We start from the raw sequence: 14,713 nt of genomic DNA, 5'->3' as shown, positions 1-14,713 counted from the left end.
GCACATGATTGCAAAAAAGATTCACATGACCATGCTTAATGCAATTGACACATTTCTTCAAGAATTTGTTCCACACTGATTATTACATGTGGAGTCATTGACAAGATTCCTCAAGTTCTGTGAAGCACATGACAGACCTAAAGTCAGGGAACTTGTTCTTTTATGCTGAGGCAATCTACCACCCAGAAGCACTCCTTGTTGCACCAGCAGCATTCCCAAAGGGTTTGCCTCTGTACCCATTGTAAACAGTTTCTGCAGTGAAGAACTACCACGCTGACAAACCCATACTGAAGGACTGCCTGACAGCAAGCTCCCTGAGGCATGTAGGAAAAAGCGCCAGAAGTCCAGAGGAATATTCTTCACTCTAGGACAGCACCATATCCTTGAGTTGTTTGGAATTACAGGGGAGATCCTAGAACAGGTGTATAGGAAGTCCAGCAAAAGGAGAAGAGCTGAGCCTGACTTATCTCATGGAAGGCCATTAATCATAAAAAACAAAATGTTGGATAGATATGTGTACTTAATTTTCTGCTTTCTGCATAAAAAGAAAATGTAAACTGATCATGAGTGCCTGCTTTGTGAAGAGTGAGGCACTGTGCTTAGTGTTCTATTTATTCTTTCTCACAGAATTCCAACAATCCTAATCCATCCATGTTGTTGTTCCTGTATTACACATGAAGAAAAAAAGTTCAGAGGGGTGAAGTGACTCCTCACTGATAGATTTGTGATTTGAAACTGAGATGCCCTGCCTTTAAAGGAAAAGCAGATCTATCTGATTTCTCTGTGACGTGTGAGCAAGATACTACAACAGCATCACTTGGGAAGCAGGATCCTGAATGGCAGTTAGTACTCTGGATACCTGGGGTTTGATATTTAGGGTTGATATTTATTATTTTAGTAACCATTTCTATGAATACGTAGGAGAATTCAGAGGCCTTAGCTTGTTTTCAGATTGGTACAGTAAAAAGATATTGGAGTCTGGAATCAACTGGTGAAGGTCCACCACTTAATTGACTGTGTGACCTTGAACTTCAGTTTTCTCATCTGTAAAATGAGAAGCCTCTTCCTGATTTCCTTTCACAGGGTTTGTGAGGGTTCAGTGAGGTAATAGCTATAAAAGCAGCTTTATAGCTTGTAAAATCTCATACCAGAGTAAAGGACTGTTAGTAAAGATTTCTTCCCAGCTACTGCTAGAAGCAATCCGTTGAACATTTTTTTTTAATAAAAGGCATGTATTGCACAAAGCAGATTGTAAAAATTCTCTTAAACAAAAATAAAATTGGGGCGCCTGGGTGGCTCAGTCGTTAAGTGTCTGCCTTCAGCTCAGGTCATGATCCTAGGGTCCTGGGATCGAGCCCCGCATCGGGCTCCCTTGCTCCGCGGGAGGCCTGCTTCTCCCTCTCCCACCCCCTCTGCTTGTGTTCCCTCTCTCGCTATGTCTCTCTGTGTCAAATAAATAAAAAAAATCTTAAAAAAATAAAATAAAATTGTCTATAATTCCACTACCTTAACAAACCAGACATTGGCATCTTTCATATACCCTTCTTGTCCTCAAGCAGACATAATTTTCATATAGTTGCAATTAAAGAGAATTTTGTATTTTTTTCCCCTTCAGCTTATCATGTATGTTGCCATAGTGTTCATAATTACTATTTGAATGACTGCATGATATTGCCGTAGGAGGCTGTACCATTGTTTAGCCATCCCCAACTATGGAGATATAGTTGTTTCGTTTTTTTAAATAGATAATGTTACAAAGAGCACCTTTGTGCTTAAAGTGTCTTTTTTTTTCTTTTTCAACGATTTTCTCAATGAAATGATTAGGTCAAAAAAGTTTGAATTTTTTGACAGTTCTTGCTGTCAACTTACAAATTTCCTAAAGGAGTTGTGCCAGTTTACAGTGCGACCAGCTATTTAGGGGCCTATCAATTTTCCCTCAGCCTCTCCATCACTGGGTATTATTGTTAAAAAAATAATAATAATACTAACGTTTTGTTTATTTGATGACTGCAAGGTGGGGAATCATGTTGTGTTGTTGAAAGCCATTTTCAAAATGAGTTGTATTTAATGTGGCTTAATTGGCTACGCCCAACTAATTGCTGACACAGACCACAACCTTAGTTTGGAGCAGGTGACGCAGCGAGCGTCTCGTGGTCAAGCGCCCCCTAACGACCAAAACCGCCTGCGATGGGGTATGTCGTGGGTAGGCGTGCTTCGGCGCGTGCGCACTCCATTTTCACCGTCGGGGTTTTTGCGACTTTTTTCAGGGGCGTGGGAGCAGAGCGAAAGGACTTGACATTGCGCAGGCGCATCACAATGCCCATGGATTCGTGGGTGCCAAGTAATGGGTGTGGGCTGGCAGCGCAGGCGCACTGGCCGGCTGGAGGGTCGGGGCGCCTGCGCAGTGGCTCCTCGTCAGGTGGCAGCCATGGCGGGTCAAGAGGATCCGGTGCAGCGGGAGATTCACCAGGACTGGGCGAACCGGGAATACATAGAAGTCATCACCAGCAGCATCAAGAAAATCGCGGACTTTCTCAACTCGTTTGGTCAGCGGGCGAGCAGGGGGAGGTGGGGGTGGGTAGGAGGCCACTCAGGCAGTTTGGCGAGGGCGCTGAGAAGCTTTGAAGGGGCTTTCTCCGGGAGCCCTCGGCCCTAGCTGGTTTTCGCGTCCTCCGGACCCCACCTTCCCCCTCTCGCCCTGACCCTCAGCCTCCACTGGGCAGTCCCTGTGGGGTTCTCCTGCGCCAGGCTGAGCTCATCGGCTTCATTGCCCTCACCCCAGATCCATTAACAGGTCCTTCCTTTTCCCAGACTCTTCAGGCAGCTCCATCCACAGTCTTGTCTTCTCTTCGGTAGCCTCCCTGCTTCCTTTGTAACCCGCTACCATTCCCGTTCTCACTTTGCACTCAGAGTGCGCCTTTCCGAATGCAACCACAGCAGTGTCGCTGCCTTGTGTAAGTTTCTTGACGGTTCCTCATCATTTTCAGGATCTCTTAAGCGCCATACCTTTTAGTCGCCCATTCCTGTCTTCCGTTTTTGCTGCCCTGAGAGTGGTAGGAGATGAGGTCAGAGGTAAGGTCCAGATTATGTAAGGACGTGGAGAGCCCTGTATTGCTGGTATCTAGCCGACAGTACGTGTTACTTCTGCTTCTAGCAAAATCTTTCCTAGGCATGGCCTGCTTGTAACAGTCTTCAATTCTTTCTGCTTTGTTCCGTATCCTTCTGGACAGCAAGCCTTAACAAAGACTCCCATCCCATGTTCTCCAAGTGTTTCTTTAACAGAACTGGGCACTGGGTAGACTTACTTAAGCAATCACAAGGTGTAAGGATGACATCTAGTGATCTTTTTCCAACTAGTGTGCTTCTGTTCCACTAATTCAGCAACAAGCAATTAAGATTAAGTAGGGGAAACTGATGTATTAAAAAAAGATTTAAAATGAATTATTTTCCAGCCGGAGGACTGATGCATCCTGAGGAGTAAGGTAACAGAACATGAATTTTCTTGGAAAGCATCAGCAAGAGAGACCGGATCTCGGTACAAGGCTCTCAGGCACTCTGGAAGATACAGAATAGGAATCATTTCCTGCTTTCAAGGAATTTCTATCTTGAAGATGAAATAATGACAGTTTCAGAACATCGGTTTTGTATTAATCTATTTACTTATAAAGTGTATAAGACTATAATCTTAGTATGATGGATTTTCTCACCAGGGAATGAGGGTGAGGGTAGTATTAATGAGAGAATAGTATAAATATGTATGTCATTGATACATATTCACACACATAACTTGGTATAGAGGTTGTAATAGGGAACGGTGGTCAACAAACATAGATCTCATAGTATCTTGAAATAGTTTGACTCTGAGTGAAGGAGTATGGTTTAGTGAAAAAGAGATGGATTTGGAGACAGGAGCCTCAAGTTCAGAGGCTAGATTAATTGATTTCAGTGAACTGAAGACATTAAGAAATACTGAACCTATTTACCCTGCTATTCAGATAGTCTGGTTTCCTCAGAGATTTTTTCTTTTCCTAAGTTCTGTGCAAACTTTTTTGATGTTCTCATAATTGGTTTATCCTACTTTTCTGGAGAGCTGAACTATTATTGGAGGTTGTTCACAGCATTCTTTACTCATAACGTTCCTTCAGAGGAAGGGCCAGAGAAGAGAAACCAAAATACTGCATACTAGGGGAAGGATGGAATGATGAGAAGATCACAGCTTTGAGATTTGGCTTAGTCAGGAGAGGCAGTGGAAAGTAGTTGGAAAAATCACCAACATGGAGAGTTTTAACCTTAAAAAGCAGAATTAAAAGACTTCACCTTTCTGGTAGGATCTGATATATATACACACAGACTCTCCAAGTAAAGTATTAAGAACATCAGTTAAATCAGTAAAGCATCTAAAATAACAAGTCAAGGGGCACCTCATGGGTCATTCGGTTAAGCTTCTGACTCTTGGTTTTGGCTCCGGCTCTGGTAGTGATCTCAGTGTTGTGAGATGGAGCCCCGATTTGGGCTCCTGCTCAGTGCCGAGTCTGCTTGAGAGTCTCTCTCCCTCTGTCCCTTCCACTCCTGTGTGCTCTCTGTCTCTCAAATAAGTGAATAAATCTTAAAAAAATAAAATAAGTTACGCTGGGGCTGTTTTTCAAAATTTAAAAGTGATCTAGGATCTCAATCCCCCACATTTGGATCTGGGTAATGTAATAACTTCATTTCTGAGCACTGAATTGTATTAATAACCTTTTTTTTTTTTTAAGATTTATTTATTTGAGAGAGAGTGAGCAAGACTGAGCGGGTGTGGAGCAGAGGGAGAGGGAGAGATAGTCTGAAGCAGACTCTGCTGAGTGCAGAGCCCGATGCCGGGCTCTGTCTCACGACCCTGAGATCATGACCTGAGCCAAAATCAGGATTTGCACCACCCAGGTGCCCCTGTATTAAGAAACTTTTAATTCACATACATTTATCTTTGACATAAATCTTGGCATATTACAGTCACTAGATTTATGGCAGGTGAGTCTTGGAACTGACCAAAAATTGGAGTTTGAGCTTAGGATTTGCAGAGGAGAAATGTCTCTTCTCTTGCTTTATAAGCAAGGAAATACCGGCACTGAAATTTTACCAAATGTGTGAGTCACATTTTATGATCAAACGGAGAATAAAGACTTTTCTTTTTGAGATTTCCAACATGTCCTAGACTGAGGAAATAGTCACACAGAATTCCAGTCTTACAGAGCCAGAAGGATGGCCCCAAGGATTGCTGCCATTTTCAAAGAGCTCCCAAGGGCGCCTGGGTGGCTCAGTCAGTTAAGCGTCTGCCTTCAGCTCAGGTCATGATCCCGGGGTTCCAGGATCAAGCCCGCATTGGGCTCCCTATTGGGCTCCCTGCTCTGCAGGAAGCCTGCTTCTCCCTCTCCCACTCCCCCTGCTTGTGTGCCCTCTCTGGCTGTCTCTCTGTCAAATAAATAAATAAAAGTCTTTAAAAAAGAAAAAATGGCAGCATTCCTACAGTCCTTACCCTGAGCACAGAGTCTGTGTAGGCCATGTGCTTTGGAGAGGGGACTGTTTTTCCAAGATAGCTAGTGACTTTCTGAACAGCTTTTACCCTCAGATTTCTTCCAACTGGTGAGAGTGATTATATTCATGGGCCACCTGAACCTGAGGCCCCACAAATCATAAGGCAGTGATAACATCCTAACACTAGACCTGTTCTGTACCTTGAATTGGTGGAGTTTCTAAAAACAGATTGTCACAGATGATAGCTTTAAATTTTTATACCATTTTATCTGATTCTAAAACTAATATATGCAGAGAAGTGTAACAAAAATAATAAATGTGGTTATTTTTAAATGTCAGTTTTTATACTTAGCCAACAAGTATAGCACGTCTGTCATGATCCCAGCTATGTGTCACATCCTCTGAGAAAGGAATAAATAAGAATAAATGGACATGGTAGCCACTCCTGAGAAATTTAGAATTCTGTTAGAGAAGTAAGCCTTAATGGCAACAATTCAAGAGAATGACAGTGTTGATTTTTGTAGGCTAAGGTTATGTGCATTAAGGGTTCAGAGGAGCTGATAACTGGCATTTGTCAGCAGTGGTAATGGATACACACCATCAAGCACCCTGACAAGGACAGTTAGTATCTTCATTAAAGTCTGGTGATAGGGGCACCTGGTTGGCTCAGTCGGTTAAGCGTCTGCTTTCAGCTCTGGTCATGATCCCCGGGATTCTGGGATGGAGCCCCGCATTGGGCTCCCTGCTCAGTGGGGAGCCTGCTTCTCCTTCTCTCTGGCCCCTGCTCATGCTCGCGCTCTCTCTCTCAAATAAATAAGTAAAATCTTTAAAAAAATATATAAGTCTGGTGATAATATACTCTTAAATGCACTCTGGTTTCAGATTTGTTCAGCTGCTGAATGCTTTCCCAGTGTTTTGCTTGAGTCAGTATGTATGCTTGGGATCTGAAATATGATCAAAGTTTCTGGAGTTCAACATTTTGTATTTCTCAACAGTGCTTATCCATTTAGGCCAGTAATATACTGTTGTTCTTAGATTCTGATTCATTACCAGATTGACAGAGCTAGAACAGAACAGCCATCCAGGAAGGAACCCTCCCTCTCACCACTCCACCCTTGCAGATAATTTTGGCACGTCTCTTTTTGTGGGAAATGACAGGTTGTTAGTGATGACATTCATGCTCTTACTGAATAGCATACGTGATATGCCTTTGAACTTCTAAAAACCAGATTGAAAGAGACGTGGTCCTGTTGGGCAGTCCTGGCAGTGGTGGAAGTGTATCTAGGAAAAAGAGGGTACTGAGTTCCTTCTACTCAAGCTAGATCTAGGAATTAGAAGAAGCAGCCTAGGAGATAAACAACACGATTTAAAAGAAAAATGAAGAATGTCCAGAATAGGTAAATCCACAGAGATAGATTAATGGTTGCCAGGGGTTGGGACGAGGCTGAATGGGGAATGACTGCTAATTGGTACAAGGTTTCATGTAGGGATTATGAGGATGTTCTAAAATTAGATTATGATGATGGGTGCACAACTCTATTCTAAAAACCATTGAATTGTATACTTCAAGTAAGTGAACTTCATGGTATATACATTAATATATCAGTAAAGCTATTTTTAAAAAATAATGAAGAGTAGCAGTGAAGATGGGTGGGTGGGAGAGGATCTAGTATGGCAAAAAGAAAAAAAGGAACCGGAAAGTGGAAGAGTTGAGCTATAAGCAGATTTTAAGAGATGTGGGAATAGACTACAACTCCAGAGGTTTATAAAGGTGGTAGCGGGGTGTGTGGTGGGAGAGTAGCATCCTGGGTAGAAGGAAACTGGACTCCGAACTCAGCTGTGCTATTGTTTTGTCCCATCAGTTATCCAAGATGAGCCTTGGCTTCCCCTTGTAGAATTAGTGGAGTCACACTAGAGCCAATTTCTTGTTTCACTAACATACCAGAATCCATAATTTTTTTCTGAAAAACATCTCTATGCCAGATAAGATACTTGTTATAAAAATTAATAAGAGGCAGTATTTGATTAATTGATTTTAGCCCAGTGAAGTGGGCTTTGATTAACTCATTCTAGTGGGGTAACAAACATGTAAAAAAAATGATAAATTACAAGTACATAAGTACATTTGTCTAGGTAGCAGGAACATTTCCTACGTTAAATATTCAGACTTGTAATTTTGTTTTTTTAATGAGTTGTTAAAAAGATGCCTTATTTTTTGTTTTTTGTTTTTTTCTTTTTAAAGATTTTATTTATTTGTTTGACAGAGAGAGACACAGCGAGAGAGGGAACACAAGCAGGGGGAGTGGGAGAGGGAGAAGCAGGCTTCCCGCGGAGCAGGGAGCCCGATATGGGGCTCGATGTGGGGCTCGATCCCAGGACCCTGGGATCATGACCCGAGCTGAAGGCAGACGCTTGGTGACTGAGCCACCCAGGCGCCCTGCAAACTTGTAATTTTTAATGGCCATTTTAATAGTCTTTCATAAATATACCATACTTTATGAAACCATTCCTAAGTAATAGTGGTGAACATTCTTGTTTGTTAAATCTGTATCCAAAGGGAGAAATGATAACCTAAGACGAAGCACATAAGTAATTTATAAACTAGAAATTCAACCATAAATGTACAGCAGAATTATATGCCTCTGGCAGAGACCTCTCAGAGGTCCAATTTGAACTGAGCCTTGAAGGAGAATGTTTAGAAAGGCAAGATGAATAAGATGCAGACATGGAGAAGTGAAAGTTGAGGCAAGAGGATTTGTCAAAATGGATGTGGACATGCTTTTGCATAACAGGGAAGAGATGAAAAGTTGTGAGCTAAGTGTTGAATCATTGTGAGTGGGAGAGTGTCTCAGAGAAAGGATATTTTAGACTTAAAAAGTGAAGGTTGTTGAGGATGAGCGAACAACGGTATTGAAGGAAGTAATAGGAAATCTTGAGCATGCCCAGAAACATTATTCTCCTGTTCAGAATGGTTAGGGAAAGAGTAGTCAAGTGGTTTCTCTTAGAGAAATTTGCAGAGGAAAAGGTATTAATTTAGGGGAGATCTGGGTTTCATTTTGGATGAGTGGTGAAAGAAGGTTGGAAAGGGAAAAGGAAGAAAAGAAATTTTGCTGTTTTCCACAGATGGAATGTGGGCTCCACAGGATATTTGATGTTCTCCCAAGTTTTCTCTCATGCTGACATGCCTGCGCAGATATTGATGACACATTAAGTACCTTCCTAGAGCAAAAGCAATGATGAGGCTTCTGTGAGCTCAGAAACACAGACGCCTTCCCTCCTCTCCTGCTTTCGTGGCCTCTGTTTTTCTTCCCTGTTGAGATTATTTTCTTCCTCTTGTCACTTCCCCTCTCTTGAAACTCTTGGTTTGTCTATTAGCAAATAGCCGTCTGTAGAGTTTTGGTGTGTTTTCTATTGCTGCCATAACAAATTACCATAAATGTAGCCGCTTTTGTCATATAAGTTTATTATTTTATAGTTGTGTGGTTTGGAAGTCCAACATCACTGGGCTAAAATCAAGGTGTCAGCAGGGCTGCCTTCCTTTCTGGAGACTTTAGGAGAGGATCTGTTTCCTTGCTCATTGGGTTGGTGGCAGAATTCGGTTTCTTGGGGCGCCTGGGTGGCTCAGTCGTTAAGCGTCTGCCTTCGGCTCAGGTCATGGTCCCAGGGTCCTGGGATCGAGCCCCGCATCGGGCTCCCTGCTCAGCGGGAAGCCTGCTTCTCCCTCTGACCTTCCCCCTGCTTGTGTTCCCTCTCTCGCTGTGTGTCTCTCTGTCAAATAAATAAATAAAATCTTTAAAAAAAAAAAAAAAAAAGAATTCGGTTTCTTGTGGCTGTAGTACTGAAATCTGTTTCCTTGCTGGCTGTCAGATGAGAGCTATTTCCAGCTTCTCAGTGTCTCTGGCATCTTTTGGCTCATGGCCTCCTTCCTCCCTCTTCAAAGCCAGCCATAGCAGGTTGAGTTCCCCTCACACACTTTGAATCTCTTCTTCTTCTTCCTCCACCTTTCTTCGGTCTATCTCTCCCTACATTTATGGATTTGTGATTAGATAATCCAGGATCTCAAGGTCCTTAACCTGAATCACATCTGAAAAGTCCCTTTTATCATGTAGGATACATACTTACAGCTTCAGGGATTAGGGCATGGACATCTTTGGAGGTCGTTATTCTCTGCCTACCACCGTTGGTAGGAAGTTCAGCAGATCCATTCTAAGCATATGTGCTCCTAATATAATTCTCACTTCTCCATTCCCTTGCTTTGCTCACCTGCTCCCGCTTGTGCTCTGCATGATGTATCATTCCTCTTCATCAGTTAGGGGCTGTGTGTGTGTGTTTGTATTTGGAATGACATTAATCCTGAACATCAGTCTCCTTTTACCAGATATGTCTTGTCGTTCAAGACTTGCAACACTAAACGAGAAATTGACAGCCCTCGAACGGAGAATAGAGTACATTGAAGCACGGGTGAGTATGTCAGGGAAGGTACTGAGGCTAGGCAAGGGCTTTGCAGAGAGAATGAGCATTTCCACTTGTTGCTGAAACAAACCTGGAAGCAGTAACAGGCTTAGAAGTTAATGAACTTCCCTGGATTTGAACCAGGTTTCTGGGGCTCCAGAGCTATTGTCTTTTCTACCACTCCCTACTACCTAGGATCTATAAAAAGATTTTTTTAATACTTTTGAATTTATCTAATTGTCAGTTTCCTTTGACAGGTGACAAAAGGCGAGACCCTCACCTAGAACTACACCATGCTGCTGCTGGGAAGCTGCTTTACGGAATACAGGCCAACGTGGGAAAGGCCCCAGCAGCCTCAGCTCCTTCCTCTCTCCTTAAAGAGCAACAGGGCTTATTCTTGTTTTTCTTTTTTCAAAAGCGTGGCCTTTGGGCTCTGCCGTGTACATCGGTGTGTGATGTGGCATGTGGGAAGACGTCCAGGGGAGCTCTTGGAACCAACATTAGGCATTTTATCTTTTTAAGTAACATTTTGTAGAACTGTTCGTCAGTGTATTTGAGGCGCTCCGAGCCAAACGCCTGGGACTCTTTGTCAAGGTCCTCCCCACCTCTCTTTCTCTCTCTCTCTGTGACTTTCCTTACAGCTCTCATTGCCTCTGCATTGATTCTATAAACAGTCTTTGTCTCCTTTCCACCTTTGGTGGGGGATGTGAGGCAGTCCTGGCTGAGACACTTATGCCCTGGCAAGGTGGCCACCAGAGAATGTTGTTCCTAACCCACCAGTTTCTTGTCCTTTTGGGGAGGTCAAGGCCAGGCCCCCACTTGGCTTGAAGGGACATTTTCAGAATTTTCTTTTTGTCACTTGGGGTGTCTTTGCCTCTCATATTTCCCTAATAAACTCCTCAACTTTATCTGACTGCTGTGATTGTGGTGGGGAGAGGCGCTAGAGATGGGGCTCACCCATTCCACAGAAATCGGACATGTGGGATTATTATTCTAATGTAAAACTTTCAGATATATCTCTTTGATGAAAGCCTAGGTGGCTTACCAGCCGGAGGGGGCCCGCCCCCATGTTTGGACTTTGAGCTGACTAATTCATCCTGGGAGTCATTTGGTCATTCAGCAGACATTTATCAAGTACTTACTATGTAGGCACGTTATGCTCCAGTAAAAGATAAGCATTGAATCAGGCATGATGCTTACAGTCTATTGGAATACCAGCATCCACACAGTTTAACCGCAACCCAGGGCAGACTGTGAGTTTTATCCAGTAAAAGCTAACTGTCTTTCTTTTGAAAAGCAAATAGTTTAAACAGAAGAGGCTAAAACTTTTCATTCTAGCATCCAAAGCTTGCTATAAACTTATGCCACCCTACTTTTAAAGGCTTATTTCTTATATAGAATCTCCGTTTTAGTCATGTAGAAGTTGTCACACTACGTGCACACAAATTTCCCCCTATTCAAATCATATTTGCTATTTCAAGGCTAGCTCAAGTCAAACCTCTTCCAGAAAGATCTGGACTCGACTTTTTCATTCAGTACTGCCCTTTTCCTTTTCTCAGTCCCTCCCATCTCATCACGCCATGCTGACACTACACTTCAGCTCTGGATTGGATCTTGTTGTGAGCTGTTCTCTGATGTAGTACCTAGTACTACATGGTATAATTAGTGTACATGAGCACCTTTTCCTATACTGCCCAGCTGGGTGCCTTGCAGAAGGCAGGTGGTCAGTAGGCACCAATTCAACTGACTTTAGAGCCCAAGCTGCTTCACATTGTCAGATATTTTTATTTTTTAAAGATTTTATTTATTTGACAGAGACACAGCGAGAGAGGGAACACAAGCAGGGGTAATGAGAGAGAGAGAAGCAGGCTTCCCGCGGAGCAGGGAGCCTGATGTGGGGCTCGATCCCAGGACCCTGGGATCATGACCTGAGCCGAAGGCAGACGCTTAACAACTGAGCCACCCAGGCGCCCCGTCCGATCTTTTTAGAACCTCTGCTTAGTCCTTTGGAAGACCATTTTAAATAGTACCTTCATTTAAAAGTGGGATTTTACGGTGGAGACAAACCTGGGGACATCCTTTCCTATGGGAAGTGTTTTTGACATTACCAGCTTGTCGGTAGAGTGCTTCTAACAGTCACTTGAATTGATTATTCATAATCGCTCAGTCCTTTCCAGGATGAAGTAAGTACTAAAGTTCAAGTTGTAGGTCGTCTGGTGCTCCGCAGTCAATTTAGCAGACATTTATTGAGTTCCTGCTACATGCAAGGACTATACCATGAGATTGTGATAGGGGCAAAAGGGATGGTAACTAATATAAGCAGGAAAAAGCCTTCCTTTAATGAAATCACATTAATGAAAATGTTCAATAAATTCTTTGTGGTTGCATAGATGTCAATCTTAATTTAGTGATATCAAAGTAACATTTCTAAAAAAGTCTCCTAAGTAATACCATGTTGCGGATGGTAACCTGCTGGTTGTAAAGGAAACAACTGGTAACATTGGATGTGGGCAGCAAGTGAACCCAGCCTCCCTTCATCACACCTGGCACTTTAAGGTGTCAGAGTGCTTTTCTCTGTTATAACTCCCTTTATAGAATGAGGCCCTGGTTTGCACAAGGGTATGTAGCTGGTGGTGTCTATACTTTGAGTGTTACCATATGCTAGATGTGCTCATTGCTTTATGTATTTTATTTCATTTAATCCTCAGACTCTAAGGAGTAGGCATTCTTATCTCCTTGTAATAGGTGAGGAACTAGTTTAGAGAGGATAAAACTTGTCCAAAGTCCTAGGAAGTAAGGGAAGGGATTTGAATTTAGACCTATGTGACTCAGGCGGTTCTAACCATTCTATCCTGAATGTGGTAGAGTGAGATGTAAAATTTATTGTCTCATTCCTAGTCCAGTGCCCCTTCATTGTCCTCACCTGAGACCCTCTAAGCAATTACACAGCTCTGTTAGTCTTACACGTTTCCACCCTTTTGTGAAGAAGGCTTCATAGGTTGTCCTTGCTGTGTCTGGCAAACACTGTTTGCATTCATGTCTATGTTGTCTAGTTTTGCTTCCAACAGCTTCCTTTCTCTGAAGGTTTAATTTTTTTTTTAAGATTATTTATTTATTTATTTGAGAGAGAGAGTGAGAAACAGCATGAGAGGGGAGAGGGTCAGAGGGAGAAGCAGGCTCCCCGCTAAGCCGGGAGCCCGATGCGGGACTTGATCCCAGGACTCCGGGATCATGACCTGAGCCGAAGGCAGACGCTTAACCAACTGAGCCACCCAGGTGTCCTCTGAAGGTTTAATTTTATGCTGTATTTTCTGGAAGCTTTGCCTAAGGAATTTAATCCACTCTAGCGCTTCCTCTAGCTATCTTTGGGTCGAGCCAAAGGAAGCAGCTACATCCCCCTTCTGAAAGGCCTTATCTGGTCGGGCTCCAGAAACTGGAATTTTACTCTTAAGTCATACACATCTTTGCTCACAGGTCATTACAGTCCATAATGTTAGGCTAAACAACCATTTATTTTGTCCCCAAGGTGTCACTTCTTCAACTTAGAGAGTAATAGTTCTGAAATACTAACATTTTGTCCTTATTGAGGATGATAGTTATATTTTACATTTTATTTATTTTTTTAAATACAATTTTTTTTAAAGATTTATTTGAGAGAGCAGAAGAGCATGAGCAGGGGGAGCAGCAGAGGGAGAAACAGACTCCCCACTGAGCAGGAAGCCCAATGCGGGGCTTGATCTCAGGGTCCTGGGATCATGACCTGAGCCAAAGGCAGACACTTAACCGACTGAGCCACCCAGGTGCTCTTACTTACTTATTTTTAAGTAATCTCTACATCCAACGTGGGGCTTGAACTCATGACCCTGAGATCAAGAGTTGCATGCTCTCCCAACTGAGGCAGTCAGATGTCCTTGATGTAAGTCAGTTCTTAAAAGCCAAGGATGCCTGCTGAAAAGGGAAAAATCATCAGACCTACTATGTGAAGAGCACTAAGGTGAAAATATGGGAAATGAGAGGTTTATTTCTGGGAGATTAAAACTATAAAGTATAAGCAGTTGGTTGGGCGACTGCCTTCGGCTCAGGTCATGATCCTGGAGTCCCGGGATCGAGTCCCGCATCGGGCTCCCTGCTCGGCAGGGAGTCTGCTTCTCCCTCTGACTCTCCCCTCTCTCATGTGCTCTCTCTCTCTCATTCTCTCTCTCAAATAAATAAATAAAATCTTTAAAAAAAAAAAAAAGCATATTAAAAAAAAAAATAAGCATTCATTCATTCTACAAATATTTATTGAGGGATTACTATGTGCCAGGTACTGTGCTAAGCATTGAGAATATTGCAGAGAAGTCATGGTCTTGCCTTCACAGCACTTCAGTGAGGGTCACACAATCTTGCACACAAAAAAAGTTACACATGGTTCTATGAAAGGCTGGAGATCTGATGATCAAGGAAGACGGTCCACAATTCTAATTAAAACATTCAGTCATGTGGAATAGACTCTAAGGGCAGAAGCAGGCGGAAATAGCAGGGTTCAGAGGGTTTCTTTTTAGTCAAAGATGAACTTCAGGAAGAAAGAAAAATAATCTATCAAATCTATTAAGTACCAGGCACTATACTAAGGATTCCACATGCTTTAAAGCTGTGTCATTATCTCCATTTTGAAATTAAAGAAACTGAAGCACATGTAAGGGTGTGAAAAGGGTGGTCAGAGGAGAGTGCTGGGTTAGAGAGGTTCATCATTTCCTGCCTTGGCGAA

At 42.7% G+C, this 14,713-nt stretch overlaps 1 protein-coding gene across 1 annotated transcript; it reads left to right on the top strand.

Moving 5' to 3' along the window:
• The first annotated feature begins 2,361 nt into the window (after positions 1-2,361).
• BRK1 (BRICK1 subunit of SCAR/WAVE actin nucleating complex) lies at positions 2,362-10,871 on the top strand. The gene is made up of 3 exons (XM_036079859.2): positions 2,362-2,546; positions 9,890-9,972; positions 10,221-10,871. The coding sequence occupies exons 1-3, from the start codon at positions 2,429-2,431 to the stop codon at positions 10,245-10,247; spliced, it is 228 nt and encodes a 75-aa protein (XP_035935752.2). The 5' UTR covers positions 2,362-2,428; the 3' UTR covers positions 10,248-10,871.
• Positions 10,872-14,713: the final 3,842 nt, after the last annotated feature.

The sequence above is a fragment of the Halichoerus grypus genome, chromosome 1 (genome assembly GCF_964656455.1).
Source record: "Halichoerus grypus chromosome 1, mHalGry1.hap1.1, whole genome shotgun sequence".
Classification (NCBI taxonomy): domain Eukaryota; kingdom Metazoa; phylum Chordata; class Mammalia; order Carnivora; family Phocidae; genus Halichoerus; species Halichoerus grypus.
Note: the sequence above shows the minus strand (reverse complement) of the source record. Positions and strands in the feature narration are given on the sequence as shown.

Excerpts from the sequence above, each read along its gene's own strand:
- BRK1 (XM_036079859.2), top strand. The coding sequence starts at position 2,429 with ATGGCGGGTCAAGAGGATCCGGTGCAGCGGGAGATTCACCAGGACTGG. Across the intron at positions 2,547-9,889 it reads GGACTTTCTCAACTCGTTTG|ATATGTCTTGTCGTTCAAGA; the intron begins GTCAGCGGGCGA and ends TCCTTTTACCAG. Across the intron at positions 9,973-10,220 it reads TAGAGTACATTGAAGCACGG|GTGACAAAAGGCGAGACCCT; the intron begins GTGAGTATGTCA and ends TTCCTTTGACAG.